The sequence below is a fragment of the Corylus avellana genome, chromosome ca6 (assembly GCF_901000735.1).
Source record: "Corylus avellana chromosome ca6, CavTom2PMs-1.0".
Classification (NCBI taxonomy): Eukaryota; Viridiplantae; Streptophyta; class Magnoliopsida; order Fagales; family Betulaceae; genus Corylus; species Corylus avellana.
The window spans coordinates 1,096,679-1,112,287 of record NC_081546.1 but is presented as its reverse complement, the minus strand read 5'-3'; the positions used below and the strand labels follow the sequence as shown (position 1 = coordinate 1,112,287).

Sequence of the window (15,609 nt, the reverse complement as noted above, 5' to 3'; positions counted from 1 at the left end):
TTTTCCGTTTCTTTTTTAAAAAAAATTAAATATGTGCCACGTGTCGACGTCTGATTGGTCCACGTGTCAGTCCTTAAAAAAAAAAATTAAATATGTGCCACATGTCAGTCCTAACGGTCAACTAATGGATGGACTAACTTGGTCACTTATCAAAACCACAGGGACCTCCTGTGATAAAAATGAAATCACAGGAGGAAAAAAATAAAGTTGAAAAACCTTAGGGGGGGTATGGAGTATTTAACCCTATTTTAAAACTTATCTCTAACAATTTGTCTTATCATCGGTAACAGTCATCTCCTTTTCTCTGTAGATTTATTTTATATTTTTTTAGTTATCTTTTATCATCTGTATATATTTGTAATTTAAAATTTATCATGCTATCAATATATTAAAACAGACTATCCTAAATTAATAAACAATTAAGTGATTATAATTTCCAGAGAGTGATTATAATTATTTTTATGTATGAACCATGATGAGATAATAATGATTTATCATATAAAATCAATAGATTATTAATTACCCAAGATCATTTCCCGATTTTATTGTGGTAAAGTCTACACATTTTGTGAAATGGAGAGGATCCATTTTAGTACTATCCATATTTTGTCATGTTGCATCTAATAATATACATGATGTCACATCATTCAAGTATTGTGTTATATCATTTAAAAAATTTAAATTATATAATAATATATACACCATTAAATTTATAAAATCTAATTTGAATAATGAAATAATGATTTTTTTATTGCATTTAATGATGTATTTGATTGGGAGTCAAGTTCCGATAGAGAGTTAACTTATTAGTGATGTATACAAATTTAATAAAATTCATAGCTAGCTGCCCATTAATAACATGAAAAGCAATTGAAAATCTATATAAATTCATATTCATATGATAACGCCTGAATTAATGCTATTTTATTACAAATTAATTATACGCATGGATCTGAAAGAATTTGTATTTTCTGTGGTAAATTGGATACTTGATTGGCAAATCATAAAATCAAACGGTGCAAAATTGTTCTTTCTAGAGCTTTTTCCGATGCCTGGATCACATGGATCACCTCCAAAATCGAAGCTGTACTTTAGGCCTTCTGCCGTGCTTCTTTCCATAATTGGGTCTAGTTTGATTTTGACCCACCCATGAAATCACTCGGGCCGGGTTGGATGTGAACGAGCGAGCCACATTCCCACACACATTTGATATTGAAACAGTGTCTATGGAAACATCAAGTGGGTTTCCATTTTCTTCTTCTAATAAAACTAAAAGATTTCCTGTAGGCTTGAGGAAGGATCGAGGTAAATTGTACCTAAAAGACAAAAGTTAAATGGTAAGAACATTAGTTAAATAATTAAATTTACTATTAAGGTTTTGAAATAATTGATAATTTAATATAATATTAGGAGTTATAAGTTTGAATCATGACTTTATAGTTAAGAATGTGAGAGGCAATATTAGAATATTAGTTAAATGATTAAATTATACATTTCATATCAGCTTAAACGGTAATTTAACAAAAACCATAATTCAAATCTAATTTAAGTATTTTACACTCAAGAATCATTCAAAAAATGTTCATATAGAAGCAACAAATGTAACTCAGAGCTTTGAAGATGATTATGTTCGTCGCTTTAAACATTTGGATAGCAGCACATCATAGCTTTTTTTTTTCTTCTAGTTTTTTTGATTTCTTTGAACTTTTGTTCATCTTTTTCTCTTGATTAGAGGGTTCTTTTATATACTTCTCGTGTACTATGATTGCGTCTCTCTGAGTTTTTTAACGAGATTGAATTAATTAAAACAAAAAAAAAAAAAAAAACCAACAAATTTAAGATTTGACTTTGTATGGATACCATGTTTGTGAAGGAATTCCATTAGAGGTATGGAATGAGACCCAATATCGGCCAATACTTTGTCCATTGACCCAAGCTTCACCCTTTCCCATGGAACCAAGGTTTAATGCAACAGGGTCTTCTCCTGCAGGTGCATCAAATAGAGTCTACCAACCCACAACAAATAATTAGTGCTGATTAAGTATATATGTCCCAAGTTAAAGCAAGAATTAGCATAACAAATAATTAATTAGCAGAATTTTTTTACCTTATACCATGTAAGCGGTTGATTATTTGAGCTCCCAAGCTTACTCCATCGAAAATTACTTGATCCAATTTCTGTGTAAATTTGTAAATTCTCTCCTAACAACCCAACCTTCATGAAAATATTGCATGGAATTAGATTAAGATTGTTAAATTATTAATTAAATATTAATTTTACCATTAATTTCTTATCCGCATAAGCTTTTTAGAAAATTAATGATTTAGCATGATCTCATAAAGAAGAAGTTTCGCAATTCGCCTCCTATTTTAACAGTGTCGGATCCAGAAATTCATAGAAAATCGTGTAAAATTCAAAATTTTGCTCTGAAAAAAACGTAAAAATTTGTAATTTTAATGTTGGCCTGATTGAAACTTGAAGTTCAAGACAACTTTGTTATTTCTATTGATATATTTCAATTATATACCTGTTGGTAAGCATAAGACGACACTAACCTGATATCCCCATTCATAGTTGGTGAAGTTTTTGAAGTCTTCTTTGTCTTGAATACTCACTCTACGCAATCCAGCAAACCTACGCTCAAGAAATGCTCCTGAATCCTTCATGCCACAAATAAAAGTAATTTCTTAAAATTTATACTTGTTTGTAAATACTACATCATCATTCTAAAACAATTCTAGGGATTGGAGACCTTGCTTGTAAATATGAAATTACAAACAATTTCAAACAGTCCCAACCGCCCTTCGGCCATGTCATGTCTCTTGCTAAGGCCGACAATGTAATAATTCAAGAAAAACGCCAGTCAAATATAAACTATCTATCACTATAAAAGAACTAGTCAAGCTGCAAATGGAGCTTCCAAAAATTGCTTGTAAAGCCCATTGGCTCATTTATAATACAAGAGCTTGGTGCTCATCAATCTACTCCAACCATGAGAAGTTCAATTTGTAAGTCATTGGAAGGCAGTCTAGCAAACACAAATGATGATTATGGCATAAAGGAGCTGCTTCCCTTGCATTAGTGCAGCAAAATATATGAAGAAAATGAGAGATATAAGATTGAAACTAACCGGTAATCCAACCATTACACTAAGTAAAGACACGTAGTTCGTCCCATTATTGAAAGAAACATTTTTCTCCAGGGCAAAACTTCTATTGAAGAGACTTCCGTGTGCAGATCCTAAAGACCAACACAGTAAAGTCAACAATAATGAAGAGAGAAAAGAAGCTTCTCTTGATATGGCATATTAGATTTAGACATGAACATTTTTGAAAAATTAAACCTTGTCTCTTCCAAAATCTTAAAAAGCTGCTTACACAAAGTGTGCTCAAGTGTGCATAAGTTAATGTTATCATAAACAAACATTAACATGTACTCATGATCCATTTTTTTAACCATCATAAAAGAATTGAAGGACATTTAAAAGCTTACCTACAAAATTTCCATTAACAAATCCATACAAAACATGTCCAAGAGAGTTCACTTTGAGTACAGATCCTGTGTCCCAGGAATCATCCTGAAAACTACATATACACAGAACAGGGAATATAGTAATTGTCAAACTTAACAAGTAAACTAAATGAAAAGGCAGAGATATAGCAGATGAAGTAGTAGTTTAAATCCAGCCAACTTAAATGGTATTACCTGAAAGTATACCAAAGATAATCAGTTGTATCTTTTGTTGTATTCATCTGCTCCAGTAACACGTTTGCTCTCAATGAAGTTTCATTGAAGTTAGGGATGGCTTCCTTATATTCTTCCCATATATTAGGTAAATCAAACTTTTGGTCTAATTTAATTGATCTTGTCCCACATTGTGTGCTTACCTGTTCAAGTAGCAAATTGAAACATAGGTTCTTTGAACTTAATTTAATTTCAAAAGTTAATGCTTAACTGATGAAGAATATCTTTAATTAGTCTTTTTTCACTATACATTTTGCAGAACATAAATGCAGAAACAAGTTGTATAGATGTTATAGGAACCTTTCCAGTGTTGAAGGCTTCAGTCTTGCAATCTGGTAGGATGCTAATTGACTTTGGAGGCAATTCATATGATGAATTCTCAAAAAAGACTGTAGCATTTTTTCTCGAGTCATTGTTTACAAGAAAGGCAGCACATTCTTCTGAATTCCCTTTAAAGACATAGGCCTGCAACAAAAGATTCTTTAGCAATCCCATATTTATATGTTACTCAAAACAAAGTAGCCAACAAGAAAAAAAAGACTTGGGAATTCAGTGATAATTTTCTCACTTGCTGTAGTTGACCCAAAGGTAAAGTAGTTTGTTGTCCAGAAAGTAGAGGCTTTAAGCACAACTTTATAGCAGCATGTAATTCCTTAAGGTGACCCCACTTTGGTTGCCTAATCAAACCTGAACTTTTCAAATAAAGAGATTAACTTTTTTACTTTGAAAATATGCATTTATGTACTACAATAAAAGTATGTATAAGATAGATACACTATACCATACTCATCGAGAGGGGCTTGATCATAGTAGCTTGTCAGCATATATGCAGCTGTTGTTCTTCCAAAATTGGTTCCTCCATGATACTAGAAAAGAACCATAATGTTAGGAGAGACGTTATAATGTTGGAAAATAACTTGAGCTTTTTTATCCTTGTAAATTTGCATATAAGAACCTTGAATCTTTCATTGAAATATTAGGAGCATTCTATTGCATGATGAATTTAAGATAACCATGAGAGATTATCATACCATATAGTAATTTACAAAGCTTCCTTTCCTTGCAATGAACAGTGCAGTATGAAATGCGATGTCTTCTGCTGATCTCATGTTTGGTTCTTCACCGTATACTTGATAACTTCAAAACAAATCAAAGACATTAGATGGGTAAAAGTTATTTTTAATAATTTCATTTGCAAAATGACATAATCAAACATACAATTACGTGCCACAATATATAGAAATATGAGTTCAGACTGTTTTGCAGAATAATAAATGGTTTTAAAAGCCATATTTTTCAATAGAGCTTATGATTAACATTAGAACATATTCCCCTTTCTTTCTTTCTTGGTTCCTTTGAATCTTTATGCATGTATGCAGGGATGTGTGCTGGGAAGATTGAAAGGATTCACAATTTTAGAACACCACCCTATAACAATATAGAAATCCATTATACCAGCAATCTGCCTCATAGAAAAATAACAGTCCTGGCCTGTTTCATGCAATTGCCAAAAGACTTCAATTGAAAAGATTACTTATTTACAACCAAGGAAAAAGTTATAAATAATGGATGACAAAGATTAGGACTAATTTTTGGAACAACCATTTCAACTGCAATATTTGAAGGGTTTACTTAGAATTATTTAAAGAAAGAACATATTAAGCATTCGATGTAATTAAACATACAAACTTGTCCAATTCTCTGTCCATATTGCTGGCTTATTTGGCGAGTTGGGCCCTGCAAATGTTTCCCCACATCTTCTCCCATTGCATGCATTGATCTAAAAATACCATGGTTTTAAGATAGGTATAATAAAACTGAACCTAAATAGCAACCCATATAACAGAACAAAAGAATAAACAAAATGTTTGAAAAAAAACGTCTGTTCATGAGCAAATTAAGGTAAAAGAGAAAGTGACTGACCACTGGATCAGGAGCATCGTCTTGCTTACACATCACCCAAGGCACACCAGTTTGAAGTCCCACAGCAAAACTTGCAGCCCAACGAACATAAGGAGGGCCATTCTCATGGAAAGCTTTCTCTACATTTCCGTACTCGTTTTCAATCTGCACACAAAACAATTTTTGGTCATGGAAAAATAGCAGGGAATGGTTGCAATCTTGGTTTTTGAACTATACTTGTGACAGAATAATTGGCCCTCCTTGCGAAGCATATAGGCGTTCCGATTTCATCATGTTTACTAGCTTGGTCACAAATCTCCCCATGTGATACTGCCATTGATAAAATGAGAATGGTGTTTACATGAGTGCTAAGTTTTACGTTGATTAGACTTTAAAATGAGAATGGTGTTAGCAATATATACCTTGAAAGGTTCATTATTGGATCGAAAAACAATGCCTTGGACATCACGCAACCATATTGGTAAACCCCTGCATCGCCATGGTAAATCAAATAGCAATACTATAATAATGCTAGTAAGCAACAGCTCACAAGACAGTGTCAATCAGCTTTTGAATTTATTTTTAACAATGATTATTCAATGACTGATTAGTACTGATAAAGACAGTATAATAAAATAATCATGTGATAAAAGTATAATAATTAGCGTCTTTTACCCGTAATTCCATTCGGCCTCTATGAAGGGTCCAATTCTAAGGCACAAATATAGGCCTTGTGCTTGGACTTCCTTAATGAACCTAACAATGTCATGTCTTCCACTGAAATCAAACTGCCAAAGAAAAGAAAATTTTAAATATAGAGAAGGAGTGAGAGATAAGAAATATTGATTATGTTCATGGGCGTTAGCATATGTGAGAGAGAGAGAGCGAGAGACCTGTCCAAGCTGGGGTTCGTGAAGGTTCCAAAACACATAGGTGTCGATGACGTCTAGCCCTCCTGCTTTAGCCTTGGCTATCAAAGATGGCCACATCTGCAACGGTAAACAAGGTACCAAACAGGCCGTTTGAGTACCACATAAACCGATCGTTATGTTTACATTAAACTAAAGAGATTGAAATTATGAACATAAAATTTGTTTTTATTTCATTTCAGTCACATGCATTTTTAATAGATTATGTGATTTCCACATTTTTTTTTAAAAAAAAAAAAAAAAAAGTATAAAAATCACATAGATTTTAAATACAAAATTAGAAGGAAAAAAAAAAAAAAAAAGTGGAGGGTGTAGGGTGATTCTCATTTCTCACTAATACTTTTTTTTTTTTGTGCATTTCACTAAACAATATCGAAAAATTATTTTTCATATATATTTTTAATAAAGTATGTACGTGATTCTCAAGTCCATGGTTATATTCTAAACACGTATGTAAATTTAATATATTGAATTGAAAAAAAATTCTCTAACCTAATTTAAAGAAAAACTTTATTCTTTATACATTGTGTGATTGAAATATGATCATACGGAAAACTATATATCTTCACCAAATGCAATATGACTTGTAGGTTTGAAAAACCAATTAATTAAGAGTCACACTTTCAAAGAAAAATGGAAAGAAAGTAGCCATGAGAAATGAAAGACCTTTTACCCTTCAGTTGTAGGGTTGTATCTCAGGCCAAAAAAGAAATGTGGTTGGATTGTTTCTATTTTTTTGATAAATGCCAAAAATACATAAGCAAACTTTAACGCTTTGTTAGTATCTTTTTTGTTTTACATGGAGAATGAGAGGAAAAAATAGTAAAAGAAAGGAAAAAAGAAATCTCAAAAGATGGGAAACATTTCCTAGAGTTAATATCTTGAAACTATATTTTAATTATTTGGTCTGCTTTGATCACGATAATAACTAAAAAAGAAAAAAAAGAAAAAGAAAAGGACAAGAAATATTAAAGGAACAAAACAACACCTCAGGAGTGCTACGAGGATAGTGGATTGAACCGGAGAAAAGAATCCTGTGTTGGCCATCGATGATCAAAGATCTTCCATCGTAGGTTACGTTGCCTGCATGAGTGGTGCCGAGCACCGCCCACAGCAGTGCAAACCACCACAACCACCGCACCATATCCACCCCTCTACTTCTTCTTCTTCTTCACCAACAATGCTTAATTTGCAGCTCTTTCTTATAACCTTCTTACCCAACCTAGCATCTCTCTCTTATTTGGGAAGCATGCATATATATATATATCAAGATTTTGTAACTGTACGAGCAGAGATGGAAGGAACAACTGTCTTATAACTTAGCAAAAAAAACCAAATTTACATGGTAGTCTAATTCATCCACATGCAAAGTTGAAGGCATATAAAGGGAAACTAAAACTAAGGACACAAGCATGGTGCAAGCCTGCAAGGTGTTGTCGTGCTGGCAAACCACAAAACAATTAACTCATGATCACCAAAACGACAAAAAGAAATCGGGATCACAAAGAGCCGGCTTTTTTCTTTTTCTTTTTTTTTTTTTAATGAGTAAGCCTACTTTATAAAACAATTGTTGATTAACTTTAAAGGTACTATTGTTTTTACTGCAAGTTCTTCACAAACCGCCTAAACAATTTACTTGACATTTATTATGTTTGCTACTAAACAATGTACAAATTTATATCGGCTTAAGTTTTTAACCTATGTGACACCATGGGTTGTAGTAAAAATTATAATACCCGCTTGCATTTTTCAATTTTTTTTTTATTAAAAAAAATCACTTTTAATAGAAGTTTCAATTACGTACACACTTTCTCTAAAATTAATTTTTAATATTTAAAACTACTTTCTAGCTAAGTACCAACTAATATTATGATATAACCATATATGTGCCTTATCATTTACTTATCCAATCCATATCATTTGGAGTTACTAGTGAGAATCTGTAATAAATCATCAATTTAACATATAATTAAAGATTAAAAATAATTAAATAGTAAAACATCACCTTTTAAGTTTATGCAGTTTTAACATGGACCTTATCTAGAAAACATAGATACAATTTAATTCATAAAGATAAATTAACAAAATTACTTAACGGGACTCCGGAGCCTAATAAAACTCTTTGGGCAATGGTGTCCTAAATCATAGGATATCTCATCAAGTAATGCAAAGTAATAAAACTCTTTGGATTTCAACCCCATAAAAATATTGAACCTTATATGACATTTATGTATAATAGATGTGTGTTTTTCATTATCAAATCACACACATATATATACACACAATATCATGAATAAAATTTGGGTATTCTTCAATTCAAATTTGTTTCAAGATTGCTGAATTGCCTCCTCTGATAGTCTATGAGCAACCGTATTTTTCACTAATATATAATTATAATACTAATTAATAGTGAGTTTTTTTTTTTTTTTTTTTTTTTTTTTTTGGTTTTACTTGTCTGCACAAGAGGGGAGAGATAAATTCGAACTAGTGACTTTCACTTCATTAGACATGGTCCCAGCCAATTGAACTACCTCTTGAAAACTAATTAATAGTGAGTTGATGGAGATCCAAATGTATCCCCAGTGTTTGCTAATTATAAACAAGCCAAGGAAAAAAAATACTTTTTTTAAAATTTTTTTTTTTTTTTATTAGGGTTAAATACCAACGAAGCCCAACAAATTTAAATTCCATGCTAAATACTATTAATTTCTGGGCCTTTTTGGGCCCATCCCCATTCTCCATCAGAGTAGCCAGCTCGGAGAGTTGGAGTAACCCACAAGCCATTTAGTCTTCTTCTTTACCAAGTTCTCTAATAAGCTCGCTTCGTTCTCTATCTCTGTCACACACACACGCCTTTTACAATCCCAAAACCCTAGCTATGTCTGTAAGTGTCTCTCTGTGTTAATCCGAAAACCTAATCACTCTGTAAGCGCAATTGTGTATTAAAATGCAACTGAGACTGACGTTCTGTTTGCTTTGGTTCTCAGATTTTCGAGTACAATGGATCGGCTTTGATTGCGATGGTGGGGAAGAACTGCTTCGCCATCGCCAGCGATCGTAGGCTCGGAGTTCAGCTCCAGACAATCGCTACCGATTTCCAAAGGATCTACAAGATTCACGATCGCCTCTTTGTCGGCCTCTCCGGCCTAGCCACCGACGCTCAGACTCTGTATGAACCCCTTCGTAGCCTCCTTTTGATTTTCTCTATCGGTTTGCCGCTTCAATTACATTTTTTATTTAGTTTATGGTTGATTATTTGTAATTTTGTTTGCTTTGGGTGGGTTTGATGTGTAGGTATCAACGGCTTGTGTTCCGGCACAAGCTGTATCAGCTTCGTGAAGAGAGGGACATGAAGCCTGATACATTTGCAAATCTAGTCTCTGCTATTCTTTATGAGAAAAGGTGTGCAAATAACTTGCTACAAGTTTTGTTTCTATGAGCTGAAGCTAGGGTTTGTAATTATATTGTATATATGATTTTTTTTGTGATTGGCATTCACATTGGATCTATTTGTTAAATTTCCTATATTAAGTGACTTGGGAACGAATCAAACATTTTGAATAACAAGACTCATTTAATGCTTCGAGTTGAAATTCAAGTGCAAAGTGAATTGCTTTGTCTATGTGCTTGGTGTATGTATGCCGTATACGGTACCTTCTTTAAGGAAAAAAATAAAATGCTGGCAAGCTTTGTTGAGTTTTTTCGTTCTGGACATTGTATACACAACGTGTTTGATAAATGTGCTGAGGTGTAGAGTATGGTATCACTTTTGTGTTCACCTATTCCATTTAATATGCGATATGGAGATTTTTTCGAGCTGATTCTGTCAGTAGAGATGTATGCATTTAGGGTTATAAAGAAATTAGTTGCACTATGATATGTGCCAATGTAGCAATTGCATTATAGAGTTAGACGCAACATTGATGTGTTGGAGGAGAGTTCATGTAGGGTCAAAGAAGTGTCTCTGTCCAAGGATTGTGGAATACTGGCTCCACGCCCGCCCCACCCACCCCCCCAGTTGTGTCTGTTCCATGTAGCTTACTTTGGAAACAAATGCATAGATGAAACTTAAGGAATGAATATGTGATTATGTCAGAACGTATAGTTCAAATAAATGCCTTCAAGTGCTGTATTCAACTGCACCAATTGTGGAGAACCAAATTCCTATATTATGTGGTTTTTTAAATCATTTGTTGTTTTTCATTATTGCTTGTTATAATAAAATACCTAATACAGAAATGAAATAGACTCCTTTGCTTCATTATTTTGAAATTTTGTTTCAGAAGTTGCATCCAATCTAGTTGGTTGGTAATGGCTTTCAAACATGCTGTTACTAGATTTTTTGTATTTTTTTTCTTTGACTCATTCGGTACCGACATCAGCTTTTGTAAACGATCTTAAAAAATTTCATATGGACTGAATATGGGTGATATTTCCTGTTTTTCTATTTAGGTTTGGTCCATACTTAACTCAGCCTGTAATTGCTGGATTGGGAGATGAAGACAAGCCATTCATTTGCACCATGGATTCAATTGGAGCCAAGTAATTTGATTTTCTTTTTCTAAAAGTTTCCCTAATTTAGAGCTGAATATTTGCTAAGGATTTGAAGATTCAGTTGCCGTTAGTTAATCCTCTTTTCTGATGTAGCTGGTAATAATGATCATGAGACTAATTTGTGACTGTATCATCAACTTCCACCATTATAACGATTGCAGGCAGAATATTTTAAAGCTAGTACCTTTGCCATTCAATTAGACTCGTTAGTGTCCTTGAGCACTATATTACATGTGGGTTTCTCATGACTCATGATTAATATCCGTGACTTTGATGACATTATTGAGCAAAGACTATATGTCAAATTCAACAAGTTGATGATCATATATGTTCCAATTCTCCCTCTTTGTTTTAAAATAGTCTTCCATTTTCTAATAATTTAGAGAGTATTGTTTTTCTTCACTATGTTGTTAATGTTAACACCTAATAACATCCCTTTGAATGTTTCTGAAACAAATGTTCATTACAAGACACTTTTTATCTTTGAGATTGATAACCCCAAGGGGTTGGCTCGAGTGGTAAGTTGCTTGGCTTTGGTGCCTTGTGAAGCATCATGTCTAAAATTCAACCCCTCTTGAATGTAAACAATTTCTTGGATCTATGCCCGTGGGCAAAGCCGAGCTTTACCCGACTTGTGTGAAAGGGGCGCTTTGCATGGTGTCCTGGGATCTAGTCTGGTTGAAGCCTTCATAACTTCGGTTGTCCTGGGATCTAGTCTTGAGATTAGTAATTTGTTATTCTTGCAGTCACATGTGGTCTATGTAAGCTGCAAGTGTTGGCATCTTCTCCTGTATTTTTTGCTTATTTTCCTTGTGGTTTGTGCAATGCAAGAGCTTCATGATTAATGTCTGAACACCAGCATCCTGATCAACCTTTTGTAGTTTATGGAACATGCAAGTAGTGTAATTTTATTCTCATATGTTGTTGTTCATCTGGCAATTGACCCAAGACCCAAATTGTCCATGAAGGCAAAGTCTAAAATATTGTGGTTCCATTTATTAAAGTAGTAGTTCTGACTGCAAACTGTAATGTATAAATTACTCCTTTTGTCTTGTTTAGCAAATTGAACTTTTAAAGGCGCCATCATTAATTGGTTGTCTTTCAAATTGATATGTATAAATTTTCAAATTTCCCTCTTTAGAATAGCGGTGTTGACTATTCTAATGAAGTAAAGAGTAGGTTAGAAAAGTTATTTAAAAGTTATTTTCAAATTTCCCTCTGTCGTGCAAGTTCTGGTGAGTGATGTGTTGGGTTTTTGTGAAAGTTTGAATTTAGTTGTAATGTTCTACTTCTCCTATTTATATTACTCTTTTTGATCATCGTTGCCAGTTGTGAACCGTGAAGGATATGCCTGGCTATACATCTTCTTTGCGGATAGAATATACCTGTTAGTGAATGATGAAGGCTTTCTTTTTCCTTGTTAATCTCAAAATTTATCAAAAAACTAATATGCACAAGCGTCATACTTTATCATTATAGCTTGTGGGTTTTAGATTAATGTAAGAGTTTTGACCGTAGTACTGAATATTGTGTTGTATATGTGCAGGGAGCTAGCAAAAGATTTTGTTGTTGCTGGCACTGCATCAGAGTCACTCTATGGTGCTTGTGAGTCGATGTTCAAGCCCGACATGGTTTGTCACAATATTGAACTCTTGACTTGTACTAGTTTTGATAGGATGTCAAATCCAGTTGACCAGTTGATTTTCTCATTTCTCATAAATTTTCTCATTTCTCCGGTGTATGAGATTTGCTACTTCATAGAAATCTTATTGCCATGGCAATACTATCTTATATGTTCAAAATAATAAAATAGAAAGAACTGGAATACTCTTACCATGTTGAGAGCTTCCTATATGAATGGACAAGTGCATAATCAAGATACACGTATGCATTTGTTGGGCTGACTTCATGGTCACAATGACGATTTGCTTATCAGTTAGAATGTATCGGATATTAATTGCTGCTCTGATAGCTGAAATTTAGTCATCCTCTCTTTTACTTTTTTTGTCATACTAATCTCAGCTACTTTTAACAACTCTTTGTTTCAATCTACTCAGGAATCAGAGGAATTGTTCGAGACTGTCTCCCAAGCACTGCTATCATCAGTTGATCGAGACTGTTTGAGTGGATGGGGAGGACATGTCTATATTGTGTAAGTCCTTTACTCCCTTCCTAAGTTTTCATTCCTGGGAATAGGTTTCCATTTTTAACTGTGGTACGAGTAATGAACAAGTGAAAACCATGATAGTGCATGTAAACACTAACCTTGATAGAACATGCTGATGAATAGTGTAGTATTCTTGAGTACACAAGTATTTTGCTCTTGTTGGCTGCCAAGAATGAGCATGATTGAAGAGAGAACAAAATGTTAAAGAAAATGGTCTTCCTTCAGCATTTGAAAAGGAAAAGAAACCTAAAAAATTTACGGCAGCGCTCCAACTTCAACATGTTGTAGAATTAACGCTTTTAGTTATATTACTATTATATTATTCTTTGTATTCCTAATCTCCAGACTGATATATCTTGTTTTTTCATCCATTTTAGTGGCGTTACAGTCCTCTTCTATGTTATATTCTTCTACTTCCGATTTTGGTATCATTTTGACGTGTTTGTTCACCTTGTGGCAGAACACCAACTGAAATAACGGAGAGGATCTTGAAAGGAAGAATGGATTGAGAAAGTGTTGAATTACTGTTATTTTGAAAGGAACGATGGAATCTTGGGAATTAACTTGTACTTTTGAATTACTGTTTTTTTTTTTTTTTTTTTTTTTCTTTCTCTTTTGCTTGGGAAGTAAGATATTGAATGTTTCTCCTCCCTGAGACCACATGCTTAACCGATCTCATTCTATGTTTTCTTTCAAATGGGACTGGAGAAAAAAAAAAAAAAAAGATTTGGCTTAGGTGCTATTGGTTCATATTTAATTTTACTCTATTTTTTTATGAAAAACTTGAAATTTAATCTGATTCGTTAAAAAAAAAATTATAGAAAATCTTTTTTTAAAAAAGGACATAAATCTTCATTTTTACATGTTGCATTTGGAGATAGACAGCGCCACACTTTATACCTTATTTTCTATGGCATGTTTCTCAAATTATATTATAATTTTTGGTTCAGCTGTTTTAAAACGTGTTTGAAAAAATAGCAATTTTGCAGTTAATTTTTTTAGTAAAATTGTAATTTGACCAAAAAGCTACCTACCTTGCCTGCTGCTCAGAGAAAAGTTATTTATTTATTTTTATTTTTTTCTGAAGCGGATTTTGCTAGTTTGAATTCTTCCTCTTCTTCCTTTTCTTGTGTTGACATGTCAAAACAAAAAAAAAAAAAAAACAAGTGGATTTTTCATGTTTCAAAATACACAATTTTTTTGGGAGTGTCATGGCCTCATGGGATAAAATCATAAAAGGGTGGTATATAAATTACTTTATGAGACTTTACCGAATACCTTTAATCAGGATGTGTAAAACTCACCTTTTACAGCATTCAATAAGAAAGGTGACACATAAGCTAAAAGTATCAAATACAATACCGGATCTTATAAGCAAAAGAAAACTAGGGTTAAATTCACTCTACCTTTGAAGTTTCAGGAGTTTTTTAATTCAAATTTTAATGTTTAAAAGTTGACACTGTATCCTCCTAATGTTTCAAAATTTTTAAATTCAGACATTCTGCTACTAATTTTTGTCTAATTCGACCGAATTAATTTTTTTATTTTTTAAACATTGAGGGTAATTACATAATTTTATAAAATTTCGTCTAATTTAATGAAAATTAGTAACAATGTCTGAATTAAATTTTTTTGAAATATTATGAAGTATATTGTCAATTTTTAAACATGGTTAAATTAAAAAACTCCTTAAAAATAGATAAATGAATTTAACCGGGAAAACTAAATAACAAAAGAGACCCGCTTTCCCTTTCAAGAGACCTACCAGATCTGTAAGAAAAAAATCCCCTGTCTCCTCCGCCGGGGATCCGCCTAAGGCCACCACCCCAATTCTTTGTGTGTTGTTTAATAGAAATGGGTTGTGGATCTCTCGCTGTTTTCGACCTCAATTCTCTGTTTTCAGCAACCTTTGTCTATCTCCCTCATCAATATATACGAGCTCATACTGTCATCATCTCGGCCAACAAGTCACTGAAACCAAAGAATTCTTTCTTGGCCTTTTTGTTTATATAATAGTGTTTTCCTTCGTGATGGTAATGTCAAAAGGGAATGGTTCTTTGCCTTCACATGATCAAGCTTTGTGGGCTTTTGGTTCTAGATAAAATCACCATCTCTATTTTGCAAAACCACCTAAAAGAAAATCACTCCGACCACGAGAAATTCCGCCACCTATAATCAAAGTAAAATTCATTTCTAAAGAGAGAAAGTAGAGAGAGAAAAGGCACAAAACTACACTTGAAAGACGATGGCTTTGAGCGGTGGCCTTTTGACGGATTCCGGCGGCGGTGTTGGGCTGAGGAGATGATGGTGGG

General features: G+C 33.3%; 2 protein-coding genes across 2 annotated transcripts; one reads left to right on the top strand and one right to left on the bottom strand.

The window, feature by feature from the left end:
* Positions 1–1,066: 1,066 nt before the first annotated feature.
* On the bottom strand, positions 1,067–7,720 carry LOC132183908 (beta-galactosidase 16-like). The gene is made up of 18 exons (XM_059597374.1): positions 7,565–7,720; positions 6,541–6,636; positions 6,323–6,435; positions 6,070–6,136; positions 5,885–5,977; positions 5,669–5,812; positions 5,431–5,525; positions 4,777–4,882; positions 4,527–4,611; positions 4,314–4,432; positions 4,046–4,210; positions 3,707–3,888; positions 3,494–3,585; positions 3,132–3,241; positions 2,557–2,661; positions 2,108–2,215; positions 1,861–2,006; positions 1,067–1,316 (listed from the first exon to the last, which is right to left on the bottom strand). The coding sequence occupies exons 1-18, from the start codon at positions 7,718–7,720 to the stop codon at positions 1,067–1,069; spliced, it is 2,232 nt and encodes a 743-aa protein (XP_059453357.1).
* A 1,630-nt stretch (positions 7,721–9,350) lies between these two features.
* Positions 9,351–13,973, top strand: LOC132184144 (proteasome subunit beta type-3-A). Its single transcript, XM_059597658.1, has 7 exons — positions 9,351–9,460; positions 9,564–9,745; positions 9,871–9,978; positions 11,029–11,118; positions 12,677–12,761; positions 13,188–13,282; positions 13,758–13,973. Exons 1-7 carry the CDS (start codon positions 9,455–9,457, stop codon positions 13,804–13,806), a joined length of 615 nt encoding a protein of 204 aa, XP_059453641.1. The 5' UTR covers positions 9,351–9,454; the 3' UTR covers positions 13,807–13,973.
* The last annotated feature ends 1,636 nt before the right edge of the window (positions 13,974–15,609 follow it).